Below are 22193 nucleotides of genomic sequence, written 5' to 3'. Positions count from 1 at the left end.
TGAAGAGAACTTTTGGAAACTCTAGGAGATTTACCTGCCCATATAAAAGAAGAAATTAACTGATCTATATTCTTGAAGAAAGATTTTGGCAGAAACAAAGGAATAGCTTGAAAGAGGTAGAGAAATTTTGGAAGAATATTCATTTTTACAGCATTTATTCTGCCTAGTGGTGATAATGGGAGAGATGCCCATCTTGAAAAAGCTGATTTCATGTATGAAATTAAAGGTGTAAAATTTTCTGACTTTAAGGCAGAATAGGAAAGGGTAACATTAACACCAAGATACTTGAATTTAGATCTCTCCAAATGGAAAGGAATGTCATTCTGTTTTAATGTTTGGCCAGATTGGTTTATGGGTAAACATTCACTCTTCTGTAAGTTCAATTTATACCCAGAAAACTTACCAAAATCATTTAATAAACAAATTATGTGGGGAATAGATGCAATTGGATCAGTGATATAGAGTAATAAGTCATCAGCGTATAAGGCTAACTTATGTTCAATTCCTTTACGAATTATACCTTGAAATACAGGAAGTGTTCTAAACATTATTGAGAGGGGTTCAATAGCTATCGCAAAAAGTAATGGAGACAGAGGGCACCCCTGACGTGTGCCCCGAAACAAGTTGAAATACTCAGAATTAACACTGTTTGTATAAACTGAAGCTTGCGGGTCAGTGTATAGTAAGCGAATCCATGATATTAATCCATCCCCAAAACCAAACTCTTCCAGCACTCTAAAAAGGTAAACCCACTCTATCCTATCGAATGCTTTTTCGGCATCTAATGAAATAATTACCTCTGAGGAGTCGCTGCTTTGTTTTGAGTATATAATATTAAACAGAGTGCGAATGTTAGAAAACGAATATCGTCCTTTAATGAATCCAGTTTGTTCCTCTGAGATAATACTAGGAAGTATTGCTTCTAATCGAGAGGCCAGAATTTTGGCTAAGATCTTAACATCAACATTAAGTAGGCTAATGGGTCTGTATGAAGTACATAATGTTGGATCCTTCCCGTCTTTAGGCAATAGGGTTATAGATGCTTGTCTCAATGTTGGGGGCAATTTACCTAGATCTAAGGATTCCTTAAAAACAGACAGGAGCAGCGGAGCCAATTTGAAATTAAATTTCTTATAAAATTCCGATGGTAGACCATCAGGGCCAGGGGATTTCTTACACTGCAATGAGTTAATTGATTTGGTAATCTCCTCTAAGGTAATGGGTCCATCAATTTCAGACACTAAAATAGAATCAACCTTAGGGAAGTTAATACGGCCAAGAAATTGGTTTAATTCTTCTAGATTGTTAGAAGCTTCATTTGTATACAGAGAGGAGTAAAAGTTTTTAAATATGGAATTAATCTTCACTGGATCAGATGTTAGTGTACCATCAGGCTGTGCAAGTTGCGTAATAAAGCGTGAAGCAGCTCGATTACGAAGCTGATGGGCTAAAAGACGACTGGCCTTATCCCCATATTCGTAATAATTGCCACGTGTCTGTAACAAAAGTCTCTCTGCCTCACCTGTGGATAACAAATTAAATTCTGACTGCAAATTGAGCCTTTGTTTATTTAACTCAGGAGTTGGGTTATGAGCATACTGGTCATCTAATGATTGAATATCATCAGATAACTTTTTCATCTTATTCCTACGCTCCTTATTAACATAGGCAGAATAAGAAATTATCTTTCCTCTTAGAAAGGCCTTTAAAGTTTCCCACAGTAAGGAATAAGAAATTGAATCGGTCTGGTTAGTAAGGAGAAAGTCATCTATTGAGTTAGAAATATATTCACAAAAAGCCGAATCAGATAGAAGTAAAGAATTGAATCGCCAGGGTGATCGAGAAGTATGAGGTAAAATTAAGTTAATATCAAGACTTAGAGGGGCATGATCAGAAATAACAATAGGTAAATATTCAGAATCTACCACCTGAGTGATTAGAGAATTATTAATAAAAAAATAATCAATACGAGAGAAAGATTGATGGACATTTGAGAAAAATGAATATTTCCTTGCTGAAGGATTAAAGTGTCTCCATGGGTCAGTATAACCATTTTGAACCATAAACTCAGAAAAAATCTTTGACATACCAGAGGGAACTTTCTTAATAGTACTGGATTTGTCCAATTCTGGGTCAATAACACAATTTAGGTCTCCCCCGAATATTAAAAGATGTGTGTTCAAAGCTGGGATCTTTGACAACAAATTCTGAGCAAAAATAGTATTATCAAAGTTGGGGGCATATACATTAACCAGTACTACTGGTGTTTGTGAAATTTTCCCTTTCACAATTAGGTATCTGCCATTCACATCAGAAATAACATTGTCCATAGAAAAGTGAACAGTCTTATTTATCAATATGGCAACTCCTCTACATCTGGAATCAAAGTTAGAATGAAAAATGTGTGATGTCCAACGAGTTTGAAGTCTGCCTTGATCCTTAAGTCGCAGATGTGTTTCCTGAAGGAATACAATGTCAGGTTTTTGTAGCTTCAAATGAGTCAAAACTTTAGATTTTTTAATTGGACCATTGAGTCCTTTCACATTCCAACTCAAGAATCTAACTAAATTTCTGTTTTTGTTCATCCAATTGCATTAATATACAAGTTGAGAGAAGGCCACAAGCATAGGGAAGCACACAACAAAAAATAAATAAATAAAATAAATAAAATAAATAAATAAACAAACAACACCGCCCACCATCCCTCCCCACCCAGCTTTACCCTGAACATTACTCAATTTCTTCTCTCCATTCCCAAACAATGGAGGCAGAACGCCAAAACTTGTTAACCTCCGATGCACAAACACTTTATATATCTGCATCTAAATCACGTGAGGTCACTCCCGAACATATAAAGCAAATGTCGTTTCTGGCAACAAGAAAAAAACGTTTGTCTTAACCAACTTGGTTAACAGTCATCAGTTAACGGAGTACAGCTGTTAATGCAATGATGTTTATTGCATATTCATCTCAGTGTGATGTCTAAGAAGTAGAATACCGTTCGTTGAGCCACCGCTGGGCTTCTTTTGGGCAGTCAAATTGAAACTTTTCATCGCCAAGGCTGATAATTAGGCGAGCCGGGAATCTAAGAGAGAATCTCACGTTCTTCTCACGTAAGCCATTTCTCACAACTGAAAATGCTGCTCTCCTTTTAGCCACACTAGAGTTATAATCAGGAAAAATGAAGATCTTGTGGTTCTGATAGAAGAGCTGGTTCCAATTCCCTCGCCGAACAACCTTTTCTTTATCGGTGAAGTAGTGAAACCGCACGATCATCACTCTAGCCCTTTGATTTTCCCGGTCGGCCGAAGACGCGGGGCCAATACGGTGCGCTCTATCCAGCAACGGAGGCGCTGGAAACATCTCTGATCCGAGCACGTCCTGGAAAAAGTGCGACATAAATGCGACCGGATCGCTCCCTTCTACTCCTTCTGGAAGGCCGATAACCCGGAGATTACAACGCCGAGACCGCGATTCCAAGTCCTCCACTTTCTCGGTGAGTACTTTATTGGCTGAATTCAACTTTAGCACCGTCTGCTCCAGTGCTACAATGCGGTCGCTGTAACCATTCATGTGCTGATCAAGCTCGTCAATGCGTTGACCTTGTGCCTCGATGCTTGATTTAAAACTCTCAAAAGATGCAACAACTGGAGCAAGAGCAGCGTCAATTGCTGCTTTCACCTGTTCTGCGATGGTAGAAGTTAGCTCGGTGATCAGAGTGGCACGGAGATTTTCCAGATCCAGCGGCAGCCTGTCGCCATGACTTTCTGTCGCGGCCGCCGACGTTTTAAGTTTTTTCTGCCTTTCAGACGCCATAAATCCTTCCAAACTATAACCGTTTGATGCGCGATACAAAGAAGAAACCACCAAGTGTGTTTAAAGATTAAAACAGCCAGCTAGACATATTAAAAGATGAAAATGCTCGGGAGCTCACTTCAAGCGTGTCTACCCACTCACATGCTTAACCGGAAGTCCCCTGCATAATCATTTCTTATATGCAATGCACCATATTAGTAATCAAATGGCATTTGTAAATGTATAAAATTGCCCCTCCTATACATTTTTTTTACATCCATCACAGGTCAAATATGCTCTATAAATCCTATGCGAGACATTTTTTTTCTCCATCTGATGATATTTTAAGTAAGGCTTACATTTAAATGTGACTAGTATGATCACCTTGCAGGCTGCTGGAGAACACTACCGAACTAAAAATCCCATAATGCCTTCCGTCACACACCTGTTTCAGGTAACATCTTGATTCCACAGCTGAAGCTGATCAGGACTGATTACTTGCACTATATACACACCTCTCGCACAAATTATTAACAAAATTAATTATTTCACAGTGGATTTCAATGCGCACAATTTAGTGAGGACAATTTGGTATCGGTTTAGTAACATAAGTAAAGATGTACTGATGGTTTCCTGACTTAATTTATTCCAGTAGTATACTATGGCAAGGGAGACAATACGTATATTAATTACAAATGCTCCAACTATTTTAAAAGCCTACATCTGAGTGCATTTCTTTCTGCTTCTGAGATGTCTTTCACCGACAATGAAGGTCCAGTTGAACTCTACTGAACCACTACTGTATGTCACTGCTCCAGGAAAAATCTCCATCGCTCCCTCTTTTTGAGCAGCGACACACATTGCCAAACATATTGTTTTTGTTATGTTTATTTGATGTCTGATACATTCAAAAAGTGTGTTTTCTTTGAGCAGGCAAAATTAAATGTTCCGCTTATATACTGTATGTGACTGCTTGTATTTATTGGCCAATTTGTATACAAAGTAAAATTGAAAATATAGTGAATCGGATGTAGTGAATTGTCAGTGCACTGTGATTTATTATTGTAGTATTGAACAATCGATGACATGATAATCATAATTGAACTAAATCACGAGGCTTGTATATGTTCACACTATGTGATGGGAAGGCAGCTAAATATGAACTCGTACATATAAATTTTACTGGTTACCAGGGGTCTGATTTATAAAATTTGCTTTAAAAATCTTCCTAAAAGTGAACATACTAGAATAAATATTAATGTATGCTCTCATATAATGACTTAAAGTGGTTCTGTTAAGTCAATATTTCAGGTAAATATGTTTCAAGTTTACTTACAGTTGTGCACATTCTCCCATTAAATTTATTGTATATCACCTTGTTTTGCATGAGAAGGGACGTGCGCACATTTCTGCCCCAGTTTTGAGTACTACACATTTATAAACACTTGAGACAGTTGCACAGTTACTTTTAAAAGTAGTGTATTACAATAAAGTTATTCCCCAAAAAGATTAGTTACTTTTTATGGAAAGTAATGTGCTAAGTTACTTTTGAGTTACTTTTCTAACTAGCTGAGGTTACTTTTAAAAAGTAACTTAAATATTATTACTTAATTATTTTAAGTAACGCGTTACTTGTTACTTAGAAAAGTAATATTATTACATAATATTATTACCCCAACACTGTTTATAAGACCCCAGTTCAATTGAGGAAAAAAAATCCCCTACGGACATTTCCCTTGAGTGTGCCTAATTGGTCCAAAAGGTATGTTGTGACAGCCACTTATAAAGTGTGTGGCTGAAACAAAATGTCCATTTCCATATCTGATTTTCTGCTCCAAAGACTTCTTCAGCACTTAAACATGCCATAATAGGAACAGTAATGAAGGTGTTTTACTGTATCAATTCAAGCATGAAACCAAATCCTTCAGAAGTGCATGCTAAGTAGATTTGCGTTTGCAGCACAAAACATCTGTTGAAAACACAAATCAAACTCTTCCAGGCTTCAGCTACAACTACAGAATTTGAGGGTCAAAGTAGACATTTTTTTCAAAGGCAGCTAGTGAAGACCTTAGGGATTTTATGCTAATTTGTTACCAACTGTGCTGGAGGTAAGTCTGAAATTACAGACAACAGTCAGGCAGTTCAGAAGATGTCATTTCTTGGGAAAGACACTAACTAATATCTGAAAAAGCATAATAGGGACACTTTATAAATAAATCAACCTAGTTTTGGATATTTACAGTGCTCAGCATAACCACAAACAAATATTTTTATCCATTTAGTCAGTGAATGTAGGTAATGTATATGATACTTTTAAACAAAACAGATTTATTAAATTAATTATTAAAATAACATTTTAGTTACTGAACATCTTTAGAAATAGAATACATTTAAATTAATCAAAAAACTGATTACAAACTGCTAAATTTAAACAAAATTTAACACATTTTTGCTTCTCTTGATTTTTCCTTTTTTAAATTTCTATGTAATATTTAACTATAACATATATATATTTGGTTGTACAATTGTTTTTACCGTTATCGTAAGTTATTTTGTTAGATAAGCTCCAGATTTGAATTCAGCACTGACTTAACTAATCTATATGCATAATTATAATATTGTATAGAATCCAAAAGAAGGTATGAACAAAATATATTTGTGAGGGGTGTACTCATTTGTTGGGCACTGTATACTTTACAATTTAATAGTAACAGTATACAATTAATAACAAATCAAATTGCAATTTAATAGTACAAAATGTGATCCTGGAGCTTATGTTGCATGGGCATATTTTTGGCAATAGTCAATAATACATTGTATGGGTTTTATAACAGAATTATATAATATTATATACAGTACACCCCTTACAAATCTATCTTTTAAATTCATTTTTAAATAGGATGCTTTACAATATTATATTAGTGCATATACATTAGATTAGTCAGTACTGAAGCCAAAACCGGAGCTAATCTAACAAAATAACTTACGATAATGGTCCAAAGATTAGTACAGCCAAATTTATGTTAAAGAAAATTAAATACAAATAAAAAAAAAGAGATTTTTTTTTTTATATATTTAGTTGAAATTTTGTAGGTTGTAATTTATTTTTGCAATATTTTGCTTGAATTAAATTATATTATCTTTGAATTTCTAAATATGTTTGGTGACTAAATTATTTTAATAAGTACATCTGTTTAATAAATTTGTTTTGTTTAAATGCAGCAAAATACATTTCCTATATTCACTGAGAAATTCATAAAAATATTCATTTTTTCAAAATGGGGTGTACTTAATTATGCTGAGCACTGAATATATTATTATATAATTATTATAATATTATTGTAGGAATAATATTCCTTTTATACCAAAAATAATTAGAATATTTAAGATCATGTTCCATTAAGACATTTAGTAAATTTTCTACTGTAAATGTATCGAAACTTAATTTTTGGATTGGTAATGTGCATTGCTAAGCCCTACATTTCAATAATTGAATTAAAAGTAATTTAATCAATATTTTATCTCAGATATCAACATCAGTTCTCTCAAGATCATTTTGAAACAACACAGTTCTTTATCAAGGTTTATTGGGGAAAACTTAATTCAGGGGTGCTCAACCCTGTTCCTGGAGATCTACCTTCCTGCAGAGTTTAGCTCCAACCCTGATCAAACGCAACTAAACCAACTAAATAGGATCCGAAGAAGCACTTGGTAATTAAAGACAGGTGTGCTTGATCAAGGTTGCAGGTGAGCTCTGCAGGAAAGTAGATCTCCAGGAACAGGGTTTAGCACCCCTGACTTAATTGTTTTATGTTCAATCCCCTTAAATTTGTAAAAACAATTGTGTTTTGTGACAACATAGGCCTTGTTCATATGTGGAAATTTATCCGATATGAATCGGATTCGTCGTGTCTGCAGTGTAAGCAGGTAGATCGGATTTTCACCTGTTAATGTGTGTCGCACATTATTAAAAACCATAACGAATGACGTCAACTCTGATGCTTTCATTTCAGAACAGACTTCAAAGTTTAAGTCGCAAAGCTTAAATCTCATACACGAGGACTAAAAAAAGCTTTTATATTGTCATATAGCACAAGTATTTAAGCATGTTAATGAGAGAGAGAGAGAGAGTGCAATATCCGCCATGTAACCAATATAAACAAAACTATTGCATACATCATGTGCATAATGAACATTGCATTATGCTGCCTACTGGTTTAATGAGGCCTAGATTAAAAAGAAAATGGCCAAATGAGAACTTTTCTGTCTTAAACTATAGGAAAACAACTTGTCAAAATATTTTTTAAAAATGAGACCCTGCAAACAGATTAAATTATTATCAGCTGTCAGTCAGCGCCCGCTCTTTTTTTGTTCCTGGTCATTGCACCTTTGTCGTGTGCTGTGTAAATGCAGTCAATCGGACACGAGTCACTTTCAAAGAATGATGCAAGCCGGTCATCAAAAAAATAAATAAATAAAAAATTTGGATACAGTCACAAAATCTGAATCAACCAGCAAGATCTGCAGTGTGAATTCAGCCACAAAGGAATTGTGTGAAACCCAGCATTTTTACAGTGTGACTTTGTGGTCCAGGGTCACAAATGTATTGTTTTACATTACAACATTGTCCTTGAGATGAATATAATTGTCCGTTACATGAAAATAAATGTCAGCGTATCAGTATTGGCCCAAATTTTCATATTGTTGCATCAGTCTCCTCATCAGATGATAATTGCGTGCGCTCACCTATGAAATCGTTGGATCTTCCCAGATCATAGTCCCATACTGTGACCTCCAGCGTCTTATGAACCAGTTCAGATAGAGAGATCTCATAGAAAAACTCCTGTTGGTGGTAAAATACAACATGGATTATCTCAGCAGTTCAACAGATTCATTATATCATCAGGTAGATTGAAAGGTGACGCCTACAGTTCTCCTTTTATCAGGCAAAATGTTATGAAATGCCACTTTTGATCTCCCCCTAACTCATTTCAAAGACATTTTTAAACACAGAAGGATCTCATATGCATCATTTTGACAGCTCAGAAGCCACCTGGGGAATGATCAAAATACTGAACCCCGTGAAGACTGTAGAGAAACAAATGGGATTTTATAATTCTGCCAAACAGATGTTCCCATCTGGGGTCTCACACCCACTGCCTGAAGCCTGCCATGTGCCTGAATTCAACAAAAATAAACATGTAGGCAATAGAAAGTAGCTGTGTTTCAATGCGCAAAACTGGAATATCACATAAAACATTTGAGGATAAAGCACTGCTTTTATCCAGTGAGTCAGAGAGAACAAAATAGTCACTTCCTGATAACTTGGCACCAAATATAAGAGATAAATGTAATTTCCTGCAGTAAGCCACTGTGGGCCTTTTTTCTTATGTAATAAATTACTTGAGCCTCAAAAGGTGAAGCGCAGTGAACACACGGTGGATATTGGAGGTGTAAGACACTCTTTGGAAGCAAAGATGCTTAACTGTTCTGGAGGAATGAACCACTGTGATGACAGACTTTGGCTGAGGGGTTTTAGAATGACCAAATAACATCATTGCTAAATTTTCCTTCAGCTTGGTTCCTTATTTATCAGGGGTTGCCACATCATAATGAACTGCCAATTATTCCTGCATATGTTTTACACAGCGCATGCCCTTCCAGCCGCAACCCAGTACTGGGAAACACCCATACACTATCCTATTCATACACACCAGCGGATTCGAATGTTATTACTAATAGACTCAGAAGGCTGTTATCATCCATCCACATGGTTAATCAGTTATAAATCACACACGGCCAGAAGTTAACGAGAATTATTTACTTTATTAAATTTCCGACCCCAACCCTAAACCCAACCATCAAAGTAATGTAAAAACAGATCTGGAGGCTTCTCGATTAGTATAGCTGATTAACCATGTGAAAACACTCTTCTGAGCCCAACAGTAGGCGTAGAAGGCCCCTACTGGCCCATATATATCAGCTGATAACACCCATTCAATCGAGTGATAACATTCAAAGTGGGTGCACTCACACACTATGGCCCATTTTAGTTTATTCAATTCACCTATAGCGCACGTCTTTAGACTGTGGGGGAAACTGGAGCACCTGGAGGAAACTGAGATTGCTAACCACTAAGCCACCATGCCACCCATCAAAACAACATTTCAGATGTTTACATTGTAGTCTGTCCACTGGTTTGTCTATTAATTGCACCCATTTTGATATCACATGATCTGTTAAAACTAAATCATGGCTTTTTTTGCTGCGCATGCTGCAATTAATTCAATAAATGTGTTTCCATTGTAATTAATGCACATTTTTTCTTATCACATAAGTTTATCCTACTCGGTTGTGTGCATGTGTGTTTTTTAAGCACATTTTCGATATGTATGCGCATCTTGTCATTTCCATCAAGCATTTTTTTAATCTGATATTCCAAATGCAGATAAAAACAGATGGATGGAAACATAGCTAGTGATGCATTCTAAATAGAGGCTGCCAGGTTAAATCATGCCGGGATCAAACCACCTGAACCTCCCCCTTCTGACCTCCCCTCTCTCCCTGAAGCTGAAACTGCCACACATGTTCATACCAGTTCATAAAACAGAAACTGGAGCAATTTCTAAATATAATACACAGAGGAGCGCTGCAGCTTCTGCCTCTTGTTCCTTCCAGGAATTTCCAGCACCCTCACGAACAGCTTTGATATGATGTGATATCATGGTTTCGCTGAGAGGGCTCCCGTGGAGCAGGGGGCAAACCTGCTTTTAAGCAGATAGCGGTGCGTGAGATTGGAACGAGCAGACTTCGATCTGAGCCAAGCAGTAATTATACCACCAGTCTGGGTGTGTATTACTTCTGAGTGAATGGAAACTAAACACTTAGCCTTTCTGGTGATCGCCTGCCGCCCACACGACAGAGCAAGCGTGAGACAGACGGGAAGGAGGAGAGAGGGAAAAAAAAAAACAGAGTGTCCAAATAAAACAGGGATGTGATGCTAATGAAACATGGTGATGAAAGATACAAGAGTGTTTGGGTAGTTGACAAATAGGCAATACAAATGTTTTTGTTTTGAAATCTGATGTTTGAGGAAATATAAGTGGTCACTGATTTGATCAATTCTTCGCTTACTTTTGTAAAGTAAAAATGTCCTATGGTGTGACATAGCAAACATTAAGAAAAACAACTCTTAAAGGTGACCTATTATGCATAAATATAAGGGGTTTAAACACAGTTGTGTGGCAACAGTCTGCGAATATAAGCAGCTTCTAATGGTAAAAATATATTAATTATTTTTCTAATAGCACTTGATAAACAGTCTGCAGAAACACTTTGATTGACATTCTCCCATTGCACGTGTCATCAGAGGGATAAAGCCCAGTCCGTTAGTGACAATCTTTCCCTCATTAGCATGGAACGCTACTCTTGTTTTTGAATCTGCCACTATGCGGACACGCAGGCATTTGTAGCTCCGCCCTCTTTTGAAAAAGAGCACAATCTCATTTGAATTTAAAGTGACAGTGACCAAAATGGCCCATTTAGGATCAAAGCCTAAAAGGGATTTCAACAAGTTATAAAACATTATTTGTGGGGTATTTTTAGCTGAAACCTCACATACACACTCTAGGGACATCATAGACTTATTTTACATCTCATAAAAGGTGCATAATAGGTCCACTTTAATAATAAACAAATACCATGAGAGCAATGTATCCCCATTGTTGTATCTTCATGTAACCCAGGTAAAATAAACATTACTGTGACTAAATGTCAAATGCTGGATCTTATTTTATTTTAAGGTTTTTGTGTATTTTGTTTTTTTTTTTCTTCAAATGAAGTTGCGTACATTTTGCATAGTTTAGGTGAAAAGAACACAATAATAGACATTTTCTTATGTCTATTATCTAACTTGATGTTTTAACCTGGGACATGCTCGAAATCTGATTGGCTCAGGGAACAGTATTACTTTTGAATGAACACTCTGTGATATGGAATAGAGGAAGCAAACCATTGGTCTGTGACTGTTCAATATTAGAGGAAGGTTGGTGAACATTTTGCTCTTTTATAAGCGTAATTGAGTGGTTCTCATTTTGTTTTGTGTGTTAAATTATGGATATTCTGTTTCATTCATTTTTGATATTTCACAGACAAATTGTATCTCTATAAAGTGAACTTTGTATATTGAAATAAGATTAAGACACAGTCGTCTGTTTGAAGAAATGTACATTTTATTTTTATTCTTTTTGTATTGTTGTCATGTTAGAACTGCTGGGTTTGATTTATTGATTGATTTTTATCCCATTTTATTGTTTATGTTCAGTTAAACAATAAATAACAATTGGCTTAAAGGTGAATTGAAGGATCTATTTATTAAATTTCAATCTTGTCATTTGTCTAATTGCAATTTCAGGGAGTTATTCTTGAAACCCAGAGCCCTCTTCCTTTACCAAGTGAAGACAGAGCTACATTCATATAGTGCTATTTATATTATATGAAATTATGAATTGTATTCCCCCCCCCCCCTCCTATGGCTTGTTACATAGTTTCGATAAATAGGGGTGTCACACCGAAGGACAACAAAACTGCATATTATAGTGGCTCCAAAAAAGTCCAAACAATTCGGTAACACTTTATTTTGATGGTCCATATGAGTATTAGTAGACTGTCTGCTTAATATCTGTTGATATGCTCCTTCAACAGACATTTAACTGACTATAAAAAACTGAGCACACACATGTCAACTTACACTAACCCCAACCTAACAGTCTACTTATAATCTAATGAGAATTCGTTGGCATGTAGGTGCAATGTATCTTAAATTCACACCTGAAACGTGCCTATAGCACTTATTCACTGTTGCTCTTATAGTTGTGTAAATTGCTTCCTTGTCGCATTGGATAAAAGCGTCTGCCTAATGACTAAATGTAAATGTAAATTCAACAAACGGAAAGTAAAAATGAAGTGTGACCAACACTTCTTCTGAGAGAAAAGCTTCGATCGAATGATCATAAATGTGGTCCTTAAACTAAGTAAAGACTTGTGCAGAATTGCCTGAATTAAAATGGGCACATTTATATTGTCACACTAGAATACATAGTTTACTGACACAATTTATCAAGTTTGTATGTTTTTAGAAATATATGGATAAAATAGCCACTTGTAAAATTAAGACACGAGCAGTGGTGGAAAGAGTATTGAAATTCATACTCGAATAAAAGTACCATTGCTTGCCCAAAAATGTAGCGCAAGTAGAGTAAAAGTATCTGTTGTTAATATTACTCAAGGTATGAGTAAAAGTAGAGCTTTCAGAAGCACTCAAGAGTAGTGAATGGCAAGTATTACACTGAAAGGTTGAAGCATGCAATTTGTGCAGGGATGTGTAAAACGTAACATTCTGTAGTGCATTTGTAGTGATTGTTTAAGGTCTTTTGGCAATTTCAGACATCATCCAGTCGACATCCTTCATTTTCTCATCAGTGACATGCAGTCTTTAAACAGTCTCTCGATCATTGCATTTAAATATTTTGTATCTTCCTGGACACTTAATGCTTCCTAACGGTTTGTTGCATTTATAAAGTGCACATGTCTTGAGGTAGTTCAACATGATGCGGTTTGCTATGTGTGATTTAATTAGACAGGAATCAGAGGACTGATTTTTTTACTCAGCCAATCCCTGTAGATAAGAAAAATAATTAGGTAGTACCTGCATGTGAAAAGGAAAATAGTGAAGTAAAAGTACACATGCACTATGCACATGCACTACAGTGCTCACGGCGACCCGAGTTCGATTCCTGCCTCACGGTCCTATATCAAACCTTCCCCTCTCTCTGCTCCCAATGCTTTCCTGTCAATACTCTATACTGTCCTGTCCATTAAAGGTGAAAACCCCCCAAAAAATTATAAAAAAAAATACAATTCCTGAGGTAAACTACTCAATTACAGTAATTTGAGTACTTGTAATTTGTTAAAAGATGTCTAATAAATGTCTAATAGACGTCTAAACATAGTCGTCTTAGCTAAAACAAGGCTAAATCTGGGCTGCCAGTGAAAATCCAACTAGACTATGAATCGGCCTAAACTAGACTCAATCATCAAATAAACAGAAATGAATGACTACACATATAAAGTCTGTCTAATCTGACTATTTGACGACTAGTCTAGTTTTGGGCTATTCTTAGATGTCTATTAGATTTTCACTGACACCCCAAGTTTAGCCTTGTTTTAGCCAAGCTGTCTACTTTTAGATGTCTATTAGACGTCTATTAAACACAATTGTTTGATGGGGAGTTATTTATTTATGATTTTCTTTTTAATTTATTAGAGCTGTAATTTATTGAACTATGCTAGTTGAGACCGTCACACTATAGGACAGTTTTGAGATGTGGCTCAAAGATTTACAGTAGTATTTATAACAAGAGCTCCATGGAGGACGAAGGAAAAGTTTAACCAATTACTGCATTTTAAATGACGACAATACTAATTATATTCAATTTCGTCATGTGCGACAGTTGAAAATCCAACGTCACCTCAACAACCCATAAGTCTTTTGGCAATGTGAATAATGTGAAGCGAGCGCAGATACAGTGCAAGGAAATATTGGAGCAGACATCTCATTAACACTCAAAACGCCTGACACACACATGCGCAGGAGTACTGAAACGAGCGTGCCAAAACTCCCCGCCAGCTTCTTCAAACACATGCATACCTCGTTGAATTCTGGGTTGAGGGTCTTTTTAATCACTGACGTTTTGTGTTTGGATTTCTTCTTCACATCTGGCTTCAGGTATCTGGAAAGAGAACGGCAGATAGCAGAACAAAGTGAGGAGAGCAGGAGATTAAAACAAGCACGCGCATACGAAACCGACTCCGGACACGTTTGCTCGGAGCTGTTTGCGTTTCGGCTTTTCTCCTGGTGACGTCCCACTGGCCTCCATAAAAATTTGATTTGCTTTATGTACTGCTGTTAACTCTCAGCCACCCTCCCCCCAAGACACACAGTTCGAATATGGCTTTGATCCTGAGGAAAAGAGAGAATGTGTATGTGTGTGTTTGCGAGAGAGAGAGAGAGAGAGAGAGAGAGAGAGAGATACTGGAAGGGATGCGAGCGTGGGTGGGGGTCCTGTCTGTTCTTATGCCATTTTGCCTGGGGAGGAAGAACTGTTTGGGAGCGTTTATTTTAATACATGATGTGAGAAATAATGAGAGATTAGAGGGGGGCACAAATGAGAGAGTGAGATGCAGAGACACATCAGAGGAAAGACGTAGGACGTAGAGTGTTTTTTTTAGCCTTATTATACTATCTCTCTCTCTTTTTCTCTCTCGCTTTACAGTTTCTCCTACTCGCTGTCCACCTCAGAGATTTGTTTATGGCATCTTTCTTCAAAATGTCTGTTCTTTTTTTTTTTATCTTTGGCCATTTCAGTTTTTCTCTTTTTTGTTGGCGTCTATTTACATGCCTCACTGTATTATGCACCTTACTGTATATTCCCCTTTTTATTTATACTTTATGCTTCATTTGCATTATGATGGCATTATGCCTTTTTACCTTATAACTCATTCATTCATTTTCTTTTCGACTTAGTCCCTTTACTAATATTATATACAAAATATTGCTTCTAACCTATAAAGCTTTAAATAATCTAGCTCCTGTTTATCTAACCAACCTTCTGTCTCGCAACAATCCAACCTGCTCTTTAAGATCTCAAAACTCAGAGCTTCTTTCTATATATATATTTTTTTTTATATTAGATTAGATTCAACTTTATTGTCATTACACATGTACATGTACAAGTACAAGGCAACGAAATGCAGTTTCGGTCTAACCAGCAGTGCAATAGCAGCAAGTGCAGGATACAGGTATAAGTTATAAAGTGCAGTTATAGAAAAACTATGGTGATATTTACAGATGGATGTACTATGAACGCTGAATATACACACATACACATGCACATACGCACGCACGCACGCACACACAAACACACACACACACACACACACACGTCATTAGCCCCCCTTTGATTTTTTTTTTCTTTTTTAAATATTTCCCAGCAAGGACATTTTCACAGTATGTCTGATAATATTTTTTCTTCTGGAGAAAGTCTTATTTGCTTTATTTCGGCTAGAATAAAAGCAGTTTTACATTTTTTTTAAAAACATTTTAAGGTCAATATTATTAGCCTCTTTAAGCTATGTTTTTTTCGATAGTCTACAGAACAAACCATCATTATACAATAACTTGCCTAATTACCCTAACCTGCCTAGTTAACCTAATTAACCTAGTTAAGCCTTTAAATGTCACTTTAAGCTGTATAGAAGTGTCTTGATAAATATCTAGTCAAATATTATTTACTGTCATCATGACAAAGATAAAATAAATCAGTTATTAGAAATGAGTTACTAAACTATTATGTTTAGAAATGTGTTAAAAAAAATCTCTCCGTTAAACAGAAATTGGGGAAAAAAATAAACGGCTAATAATTCAGGGGGGCTAATAATTCTGACTTCCTTTCATGTTGTTATGATTATCATCGATTTAGCTGTTGCAGATCACTAACGGACTATAAATCTGGCATTTTGGTCTAGAAGATCCAGTCATGCACCAAACACACTCACACTGGTTCCTGATCCTGACTGATTGCATACACACAGCCGGAGGATTGTCAAAGACTGATTACATTGACTATTTATACAGCGCACACACACATCAGGGCTGAGTCTTGTTTATGTCAAGTTAACACTGCGACGCAGTTTCCTTGCCTTGTTTTGCAGTGTTAGACCCTTGCCTTGTTTGTTTGTTTATGTTGTTTGCTGCATGCCTGTACTGACCATTCTGTATACATCCGTTTGCTCCTGATAGTGATAATTGCCTGCCTGACAATTCTCTTTCTAAAAAATCCTGCATTTGGATCCACACTCTCCCGCGTTACACGTGTTGTACAAATCTCAATTTCAAAATTTCAGTTTCGTGGTCCAGGGTCACATATTTTTTATTTTTTATTTACGTATTTTTATTAATGCTGGGGAAAAATTAATCATGATTAATCGTATCCAATATATATATTTTTTACAAAGTTTGTGTGTGTATATGTATTATGTAAATATAAATGCACACAGGCATGTATATATTTCAGAAAATGTTTATTTATATTTAGATATAAAATATATGTGTATGTGATACAAATTATAATTTAAATATCTATGGAACACAATTGTTTTGTAGTTTTGATTGTGTGTATAACATAATAAATGTACATAATACACACACATATATTATGTCAGAACAAAGTGCATTTCTCAATTTTGGATGCAAATAATCACCATTAATCTTTGCCCGGTACTAATTCATATACATTGTTATTTGCACTACTGTTTAGAAACTGCATCTTTAATTGACTCTGCACTTCTAATCTGCTGAAATGACGAAAGACAAACCTAATGCAATCTAAATGTAATCTAATCTAAGCAATGAGATCTTTTTTCACTGCATTTACAGTAGTGTTGTTTGGTGAAATCTTACATTTTCACATAGGGATCTGAGAAGCCATTTACATCCATGGCGGCCAGATGAGCACAGCGCAGCACTCCGACACACAATCCCCCTCGCCGGGACTCTCCTTCGCCCTCTGCAGGTGGGGGAAGGAACTGCAGCGAAAGCAGCAAACGACCCCTCTCTTCCAAACTCGTCATTTGTTCATTCTCCCACTGTAGGAAGGAAGAAATAAAGGTCAGTTTAGATGTGTTTATTTTATTGCAATGTTCCACTATTCGAAATATTGTCATGCTTATTTATTCTCTGTTCTCCATCTATGTTAATCTGCTTTAACACAATCTATATTGTAAAAGCGCTTTAGAAATAAAAATTTGTTTACATTTTATTGAAAAGGTTAGGTCTAAAAATGTAACTAGCTTATGCATTTTCTGATGGAAACACCAGCGGTTTCAACAAGGCAGCAAAAGTATAATGTTGAGGTTTTACGTGGGTGCGGTTTTAAAGCTAAAATTATGTGCATATAAAATGTGGCATTGTTTGGATATGGCTACTTGAGAATCAACACAGTCACTATGGGGTGGAAAGGCAGCTATACATGAATGAATGCATAAGGGGATTTTGCTCCAGGTAAGTTAGGAATTCAGTTATAGCAACTAGCTATCAGGGTGGTCCCTGGAGAACTACGGTTTCCCCTCAGGCCATTTTTCTAGTGGCATTTGCAGTCTCCAGGAACTTTGAAGTGACGTAAGCCAGCAGCTATGACATTAAGCTGGAGATTCAGTTAAATCAACAACTGGAGAATAGAAAATACCATGACTGAAGCTGTGTTTTTGTTGTGGGAAATTTGTGTTTAGGTTTTGCAACTGAAAGATCAAAAAGGCAGGATAGGGGAGAACATCTCCTTGACAACCTATAATGCTACACTCATCAAGGTTGAGAAAAACAATTAGCATTTTTTGGTATTTTATTTTTTATTTTTCCCCATTTATTTATGCTTTTGAATTGTATTATGGGACTTTGATCTTTCTTCCAACAACTTTTGACCTTGAAAAGTTTGAAAAAGTGACTTTTATTATTTTGTAATAGTTTCAAGTGATATAATGTCTGGCTTAGTGTTGTATATTATGTTACAAAAACCTCATAATAGACAGCCAGTGTGTTTTCTGTTATTTTACAGACTTATTTGTCACAAAATAAGGAAACCATTAATTAACAGATATTTTTTACAGTGCAGCATGTATATAGCTTTCTACTGGCCCGCTTCCACTGAATGGTACGTTACAGGTCGGTATGCTTTTATGGCCTTTCCACTGTCAAAAGTTCCAAAAAGCGAACCGCACCGTACTACTTTTTTAGCAGAACAAAAGGGTACCAAAAGGTGGAGCCAGACACGTAGCTGAACGCTATTGGTTTACAGAGAAACATCACTAGCGTGTGCACAAGCCAGGAGAATGGAAACAAAGGAAACGCCATTTTTAAATACACAGCTGAAACATTGAACCCTAGTAATATATACAGTGCATCCGGAAAGTATTCATATCGCTTCCCTTTTTCCACATTTTTTATGTTAAAGCCTTATTCCAAATTAAATTAATTTATTTCCTCAAAATTCTACACACAATACCCCATAATGACAATGTAAAAAAATTGATTATTTGAAATTGTTGCAAATTTATTAAAAATAAAAACCCGAAAAATAACATGTACAGAAGTATTCACAGCCTTTGCTCAATCCTTTGTTGATGCACCTTTGGCAGCAATAGACTGATTTCACGCGGCCGCCATTTTTATAAGCGAAATTGAGGCTGCGGTGGGAAGAAACCCGGAGATATCGTTGGGAGTTGCATAGGAACGTTGTGTACTTGGCTGTATATCTTATCAGCGAAGAGAAAGTGACACAAATGTATAATTTCACCGCCTTCCGAGTGACCAGAAGGTCCGTTCTGAATGAATGGTGAAAATAAAAAGGGATATCAGAGCTCATTCTCAGCTAAATTAAGGGAAACGGCACTAGTTAGCTAACGTTTTCTTTCCCAAACACACGTTTTAGACGCCATTTATCAAACGCGAGTTAATGAACTGATTCTTTCACTATATTAGACATGTCACGATACTGAATTTAAAGAAAAAACGTCAATTTCCCGCTAACATTTAAGGCACTGTTGATGGCTTTCTTAAAGCAGCGCTGATTTGCCATTGTGTTCACGTGCTCAATTGAAATGCTTGTGATTGGCCAAGAAGGTCATCAGTTTACCCTCTGCTGTTTACCGAGCACAAACCGGCACAAACACAGACGAGTGATTTGCGTGATGACTCGACTGATCTCCACGGCTGCTTCGCGCTCCAGTCTCCATGTATGTGTGTTTGCACTGGGTGAAGAGCGGTAAACTGAGTGCAAACACAGATACACAGAGACTGGAGCGCGATGCAGCTGTGAACAGTCGAGTCTTCCACGCTCAGCGGTGCTTCGGTGTTAGCCGGTTTTAAAACTTCAGTATCGGGACAACACTATTACAGACAACACGAGAGTGTGCTACAGAGGACTGCAGTGTTTTATCGCTCACCGGGTTACATAGACTGAAGCAGGAAAGCGTCCCCATGGTGTTTAACTGGTGCCATGTACTGAAGCCTAGGAGGACACTTGAGCATATTACTCTTAAAGTGATGTTGTTTGATGCCAAATTGCTTTTAATTGTTTAAATTAAACTTAACTGAATAATATTAAAGTGATGTTTACACCATTTCTGCATTTAGAAATCTCTGCAACAGCTGGAGGTTTGTAGTCCACAGCATGTTGTTGCAATGTTTACAGTGCTGTTCCTATACTTCCGGGTTTCTTCCCACCGCAGCCTCGCTTTGGTTCTTTAAAATGGCGGCCGCGTGAAATAAGCGTATTAGAGCCTCAAGTCTTTTTGAATATGATGCCGCAAGCTTGGCACACCTGTCTTTGGGAATTTTTGTCCATTCCTCTTTGCAATACCTCTCAAGCTCTATCAGGTTGGATGGGAAGCGATGGTGTACAGCCATTTTAAGATCTCTCCTGAGATATTCAGTAGGATTTAAGTCTGGGCTCTGGCTGGGACACTCAAGGGCATTCACCAAGTTGTTGTGAAGCCACTCCATTTATATTCTGGCAGTGTGCTTTGGGTCATTGTCCTGCTGAAAGATGAACCATCGCCCCAGTCTGAGGTCAAGAGCACTCTGAAGCGGGTTTTCATTCAAGATGTCTCTGTACATTGCTGCGTTCATCTTTCCCTCTATCCTGACTAGTCTTCCAGTTCCTGCTGCTGAAAAACATCCCCACAGCATGATACCATGCTTCACTGTAGGGATGGTATTAGCCTGGTGATGAGCGGTGCCTGGTTTTCTCCGAACATAACGCCTGGCATTCACTCCAAAGAGTTCAATTTTAGTCTCATCACACCAGAGCATTTTGTTTCTTATGGTCTGAGAGTCCTTTAGATGCCTTTTGCCAAATTCCAGGCGGTGAGTGGCTTCCATCTGGCCCCTCTACCATACAGGCCTGATTGGTGGATTGCTGCACAGATGGTTGTCCTTCTGTAAGGTTCTCCTCTCTCCACAGACGAACGCTGGAGCTCAGACAGAGTGACCATTGGGTTATTGATTACCTCCCTGACTAAGGCCCTTCTCCCCCGATCACTCAGCTTGAATGGCTGGCCAGCTCTAGGAAGAGTCCTGGTGGTTCCAAACATCTTCCAAACTTATGGATGATGGAGGCCACTGTGCTCATTGGAACGTTCAGAGCAGCAGAAATTTTTCTGTAACCTTCCCCAGCCTTGTGCCTTGAGACAATCCTGTTTCAGAGGTCTACAGACAATTCCTTTATCTTCATGCTTGGTTTGTGCTTTGACATGACTGCCAACCCTGGGACCTTATATAGACAGGTGTATGCCTTTTCAAATCATGTCCAATCAATTAAATTTACCACAGGTAAAAGCTGCTAAAAACATCTCAAGAATGATCAGTGGAAACAGAATGTACCTGAGCTCAATTTAGAGCTTCACGGCAAAGACTGTGAATACTTCTGTACATGTGATTTTTCAGGTTTTTTATTTTTAATAAATTTACAACAATTTCAAAATAATCTTTTTGTCACATTGTCATTATGGGGTATTTTGTGTAGAATTTTGAGGAAATAAATGAATTTAATACATTTTGGAATGAGGCTGAAACATAAAAAATGTGGAAAAAGTGAAGTGCTATGAATACTTTCTGGATGCACTTTTGTACATATGGACTGGATGCACATATAACAAGCCATGGTCGACCAGAGCTCAAAGAGTGCACAATGAATTAAGAATGACCGAATTGCTTTCTTTAACAAGATCTTAAAGTTACATGTGTTGGTGAAAAATAAAGATGAGAAGTTTGTATCAACTGTATACGTTTTGTATCATTTATGAACCCAAATAAGGCCTAAATCTGTGTTTTGGGTATTTTTTGTAATTAGTAACATTTCAGACTCTAAGTCTCTGTATGTGTTCATAAATGTTTTATTTATTTTTTTAATTTTATATAAATTGCAGACGTTACAGTAGGCTATTTCGCATTATCATTGACCTGCAACTATAATCAAATCCTGTTCACAGTAAGGTTAGTAATTAACATTTATTTAAACATAGGTATTTATGTTTATAAAGCATTTGTTTAGTAAGAAGTGCTTCTCATGCAAAATGTGAACTTCAAGTGAGAATCACATCGACTGCAACATTCTGTTGAACACCATGTCTACCAAAAGGATACCATTGATACCATTTGACAGTGGAGACACAAGCCTGTTAAAGGTGACCAGTACTGTACTGTACCACTCAGTTGCCGCATTTCCACTGTCGGGCTAGTGCGAGCCGTGCTTTTTGAGATCGACAGAGCTGTGAAGCAAGCTCTC

The 22193-nt window shown here is 36.9% G+C and overlaps 1 protein-coding gene across 1 annotated transcript in view; it reads right to left on the bottom strand.

The window, feature by feature from the left end:
• Positions 1-22193, bottom strand: part of doc2a (double C2-like domains, alpha) — a 97795-nt gene that overhangs the window by 3562 nt on the left and 72040 nt on the right. Inside the window, exons 8-10 of the mRNA XM_056453198.1 lie at positions 17315-17499; positions 14504-14585; positions 8542-8638 (exon numbers count right to left, since the gene is read on the bottom strand). Coding sequence (XP_056309173.1) covers positions 8542-8638; positions 14504-14585; positions 17315-17499 — 364 coding nt within the window. The remainder of the gene's footprint in view (positions 1-8541; positions 8639-14503; positions 14586-17314; positions 17500-22193) is intronic.

This window comes from Danio aesculapii, chromosome 3 (genome assembly GCF_903798145.1).
Source record: "Danio aesculapii chromosome 3, fDanAes4.1, whole genome shotgun sequence".
In the NCBI taxonomy this organism is placed as follows: Eukaryota; Metazoa; Chordata; class Actinopteri; order Cypriniformes; family Danionidae; genus Danio; species Danio aesculapii.
Note: the sequence above shows the minus strand (reverse complement) of the source record. Positions and strands in the feature narration are given on the sequence as shown.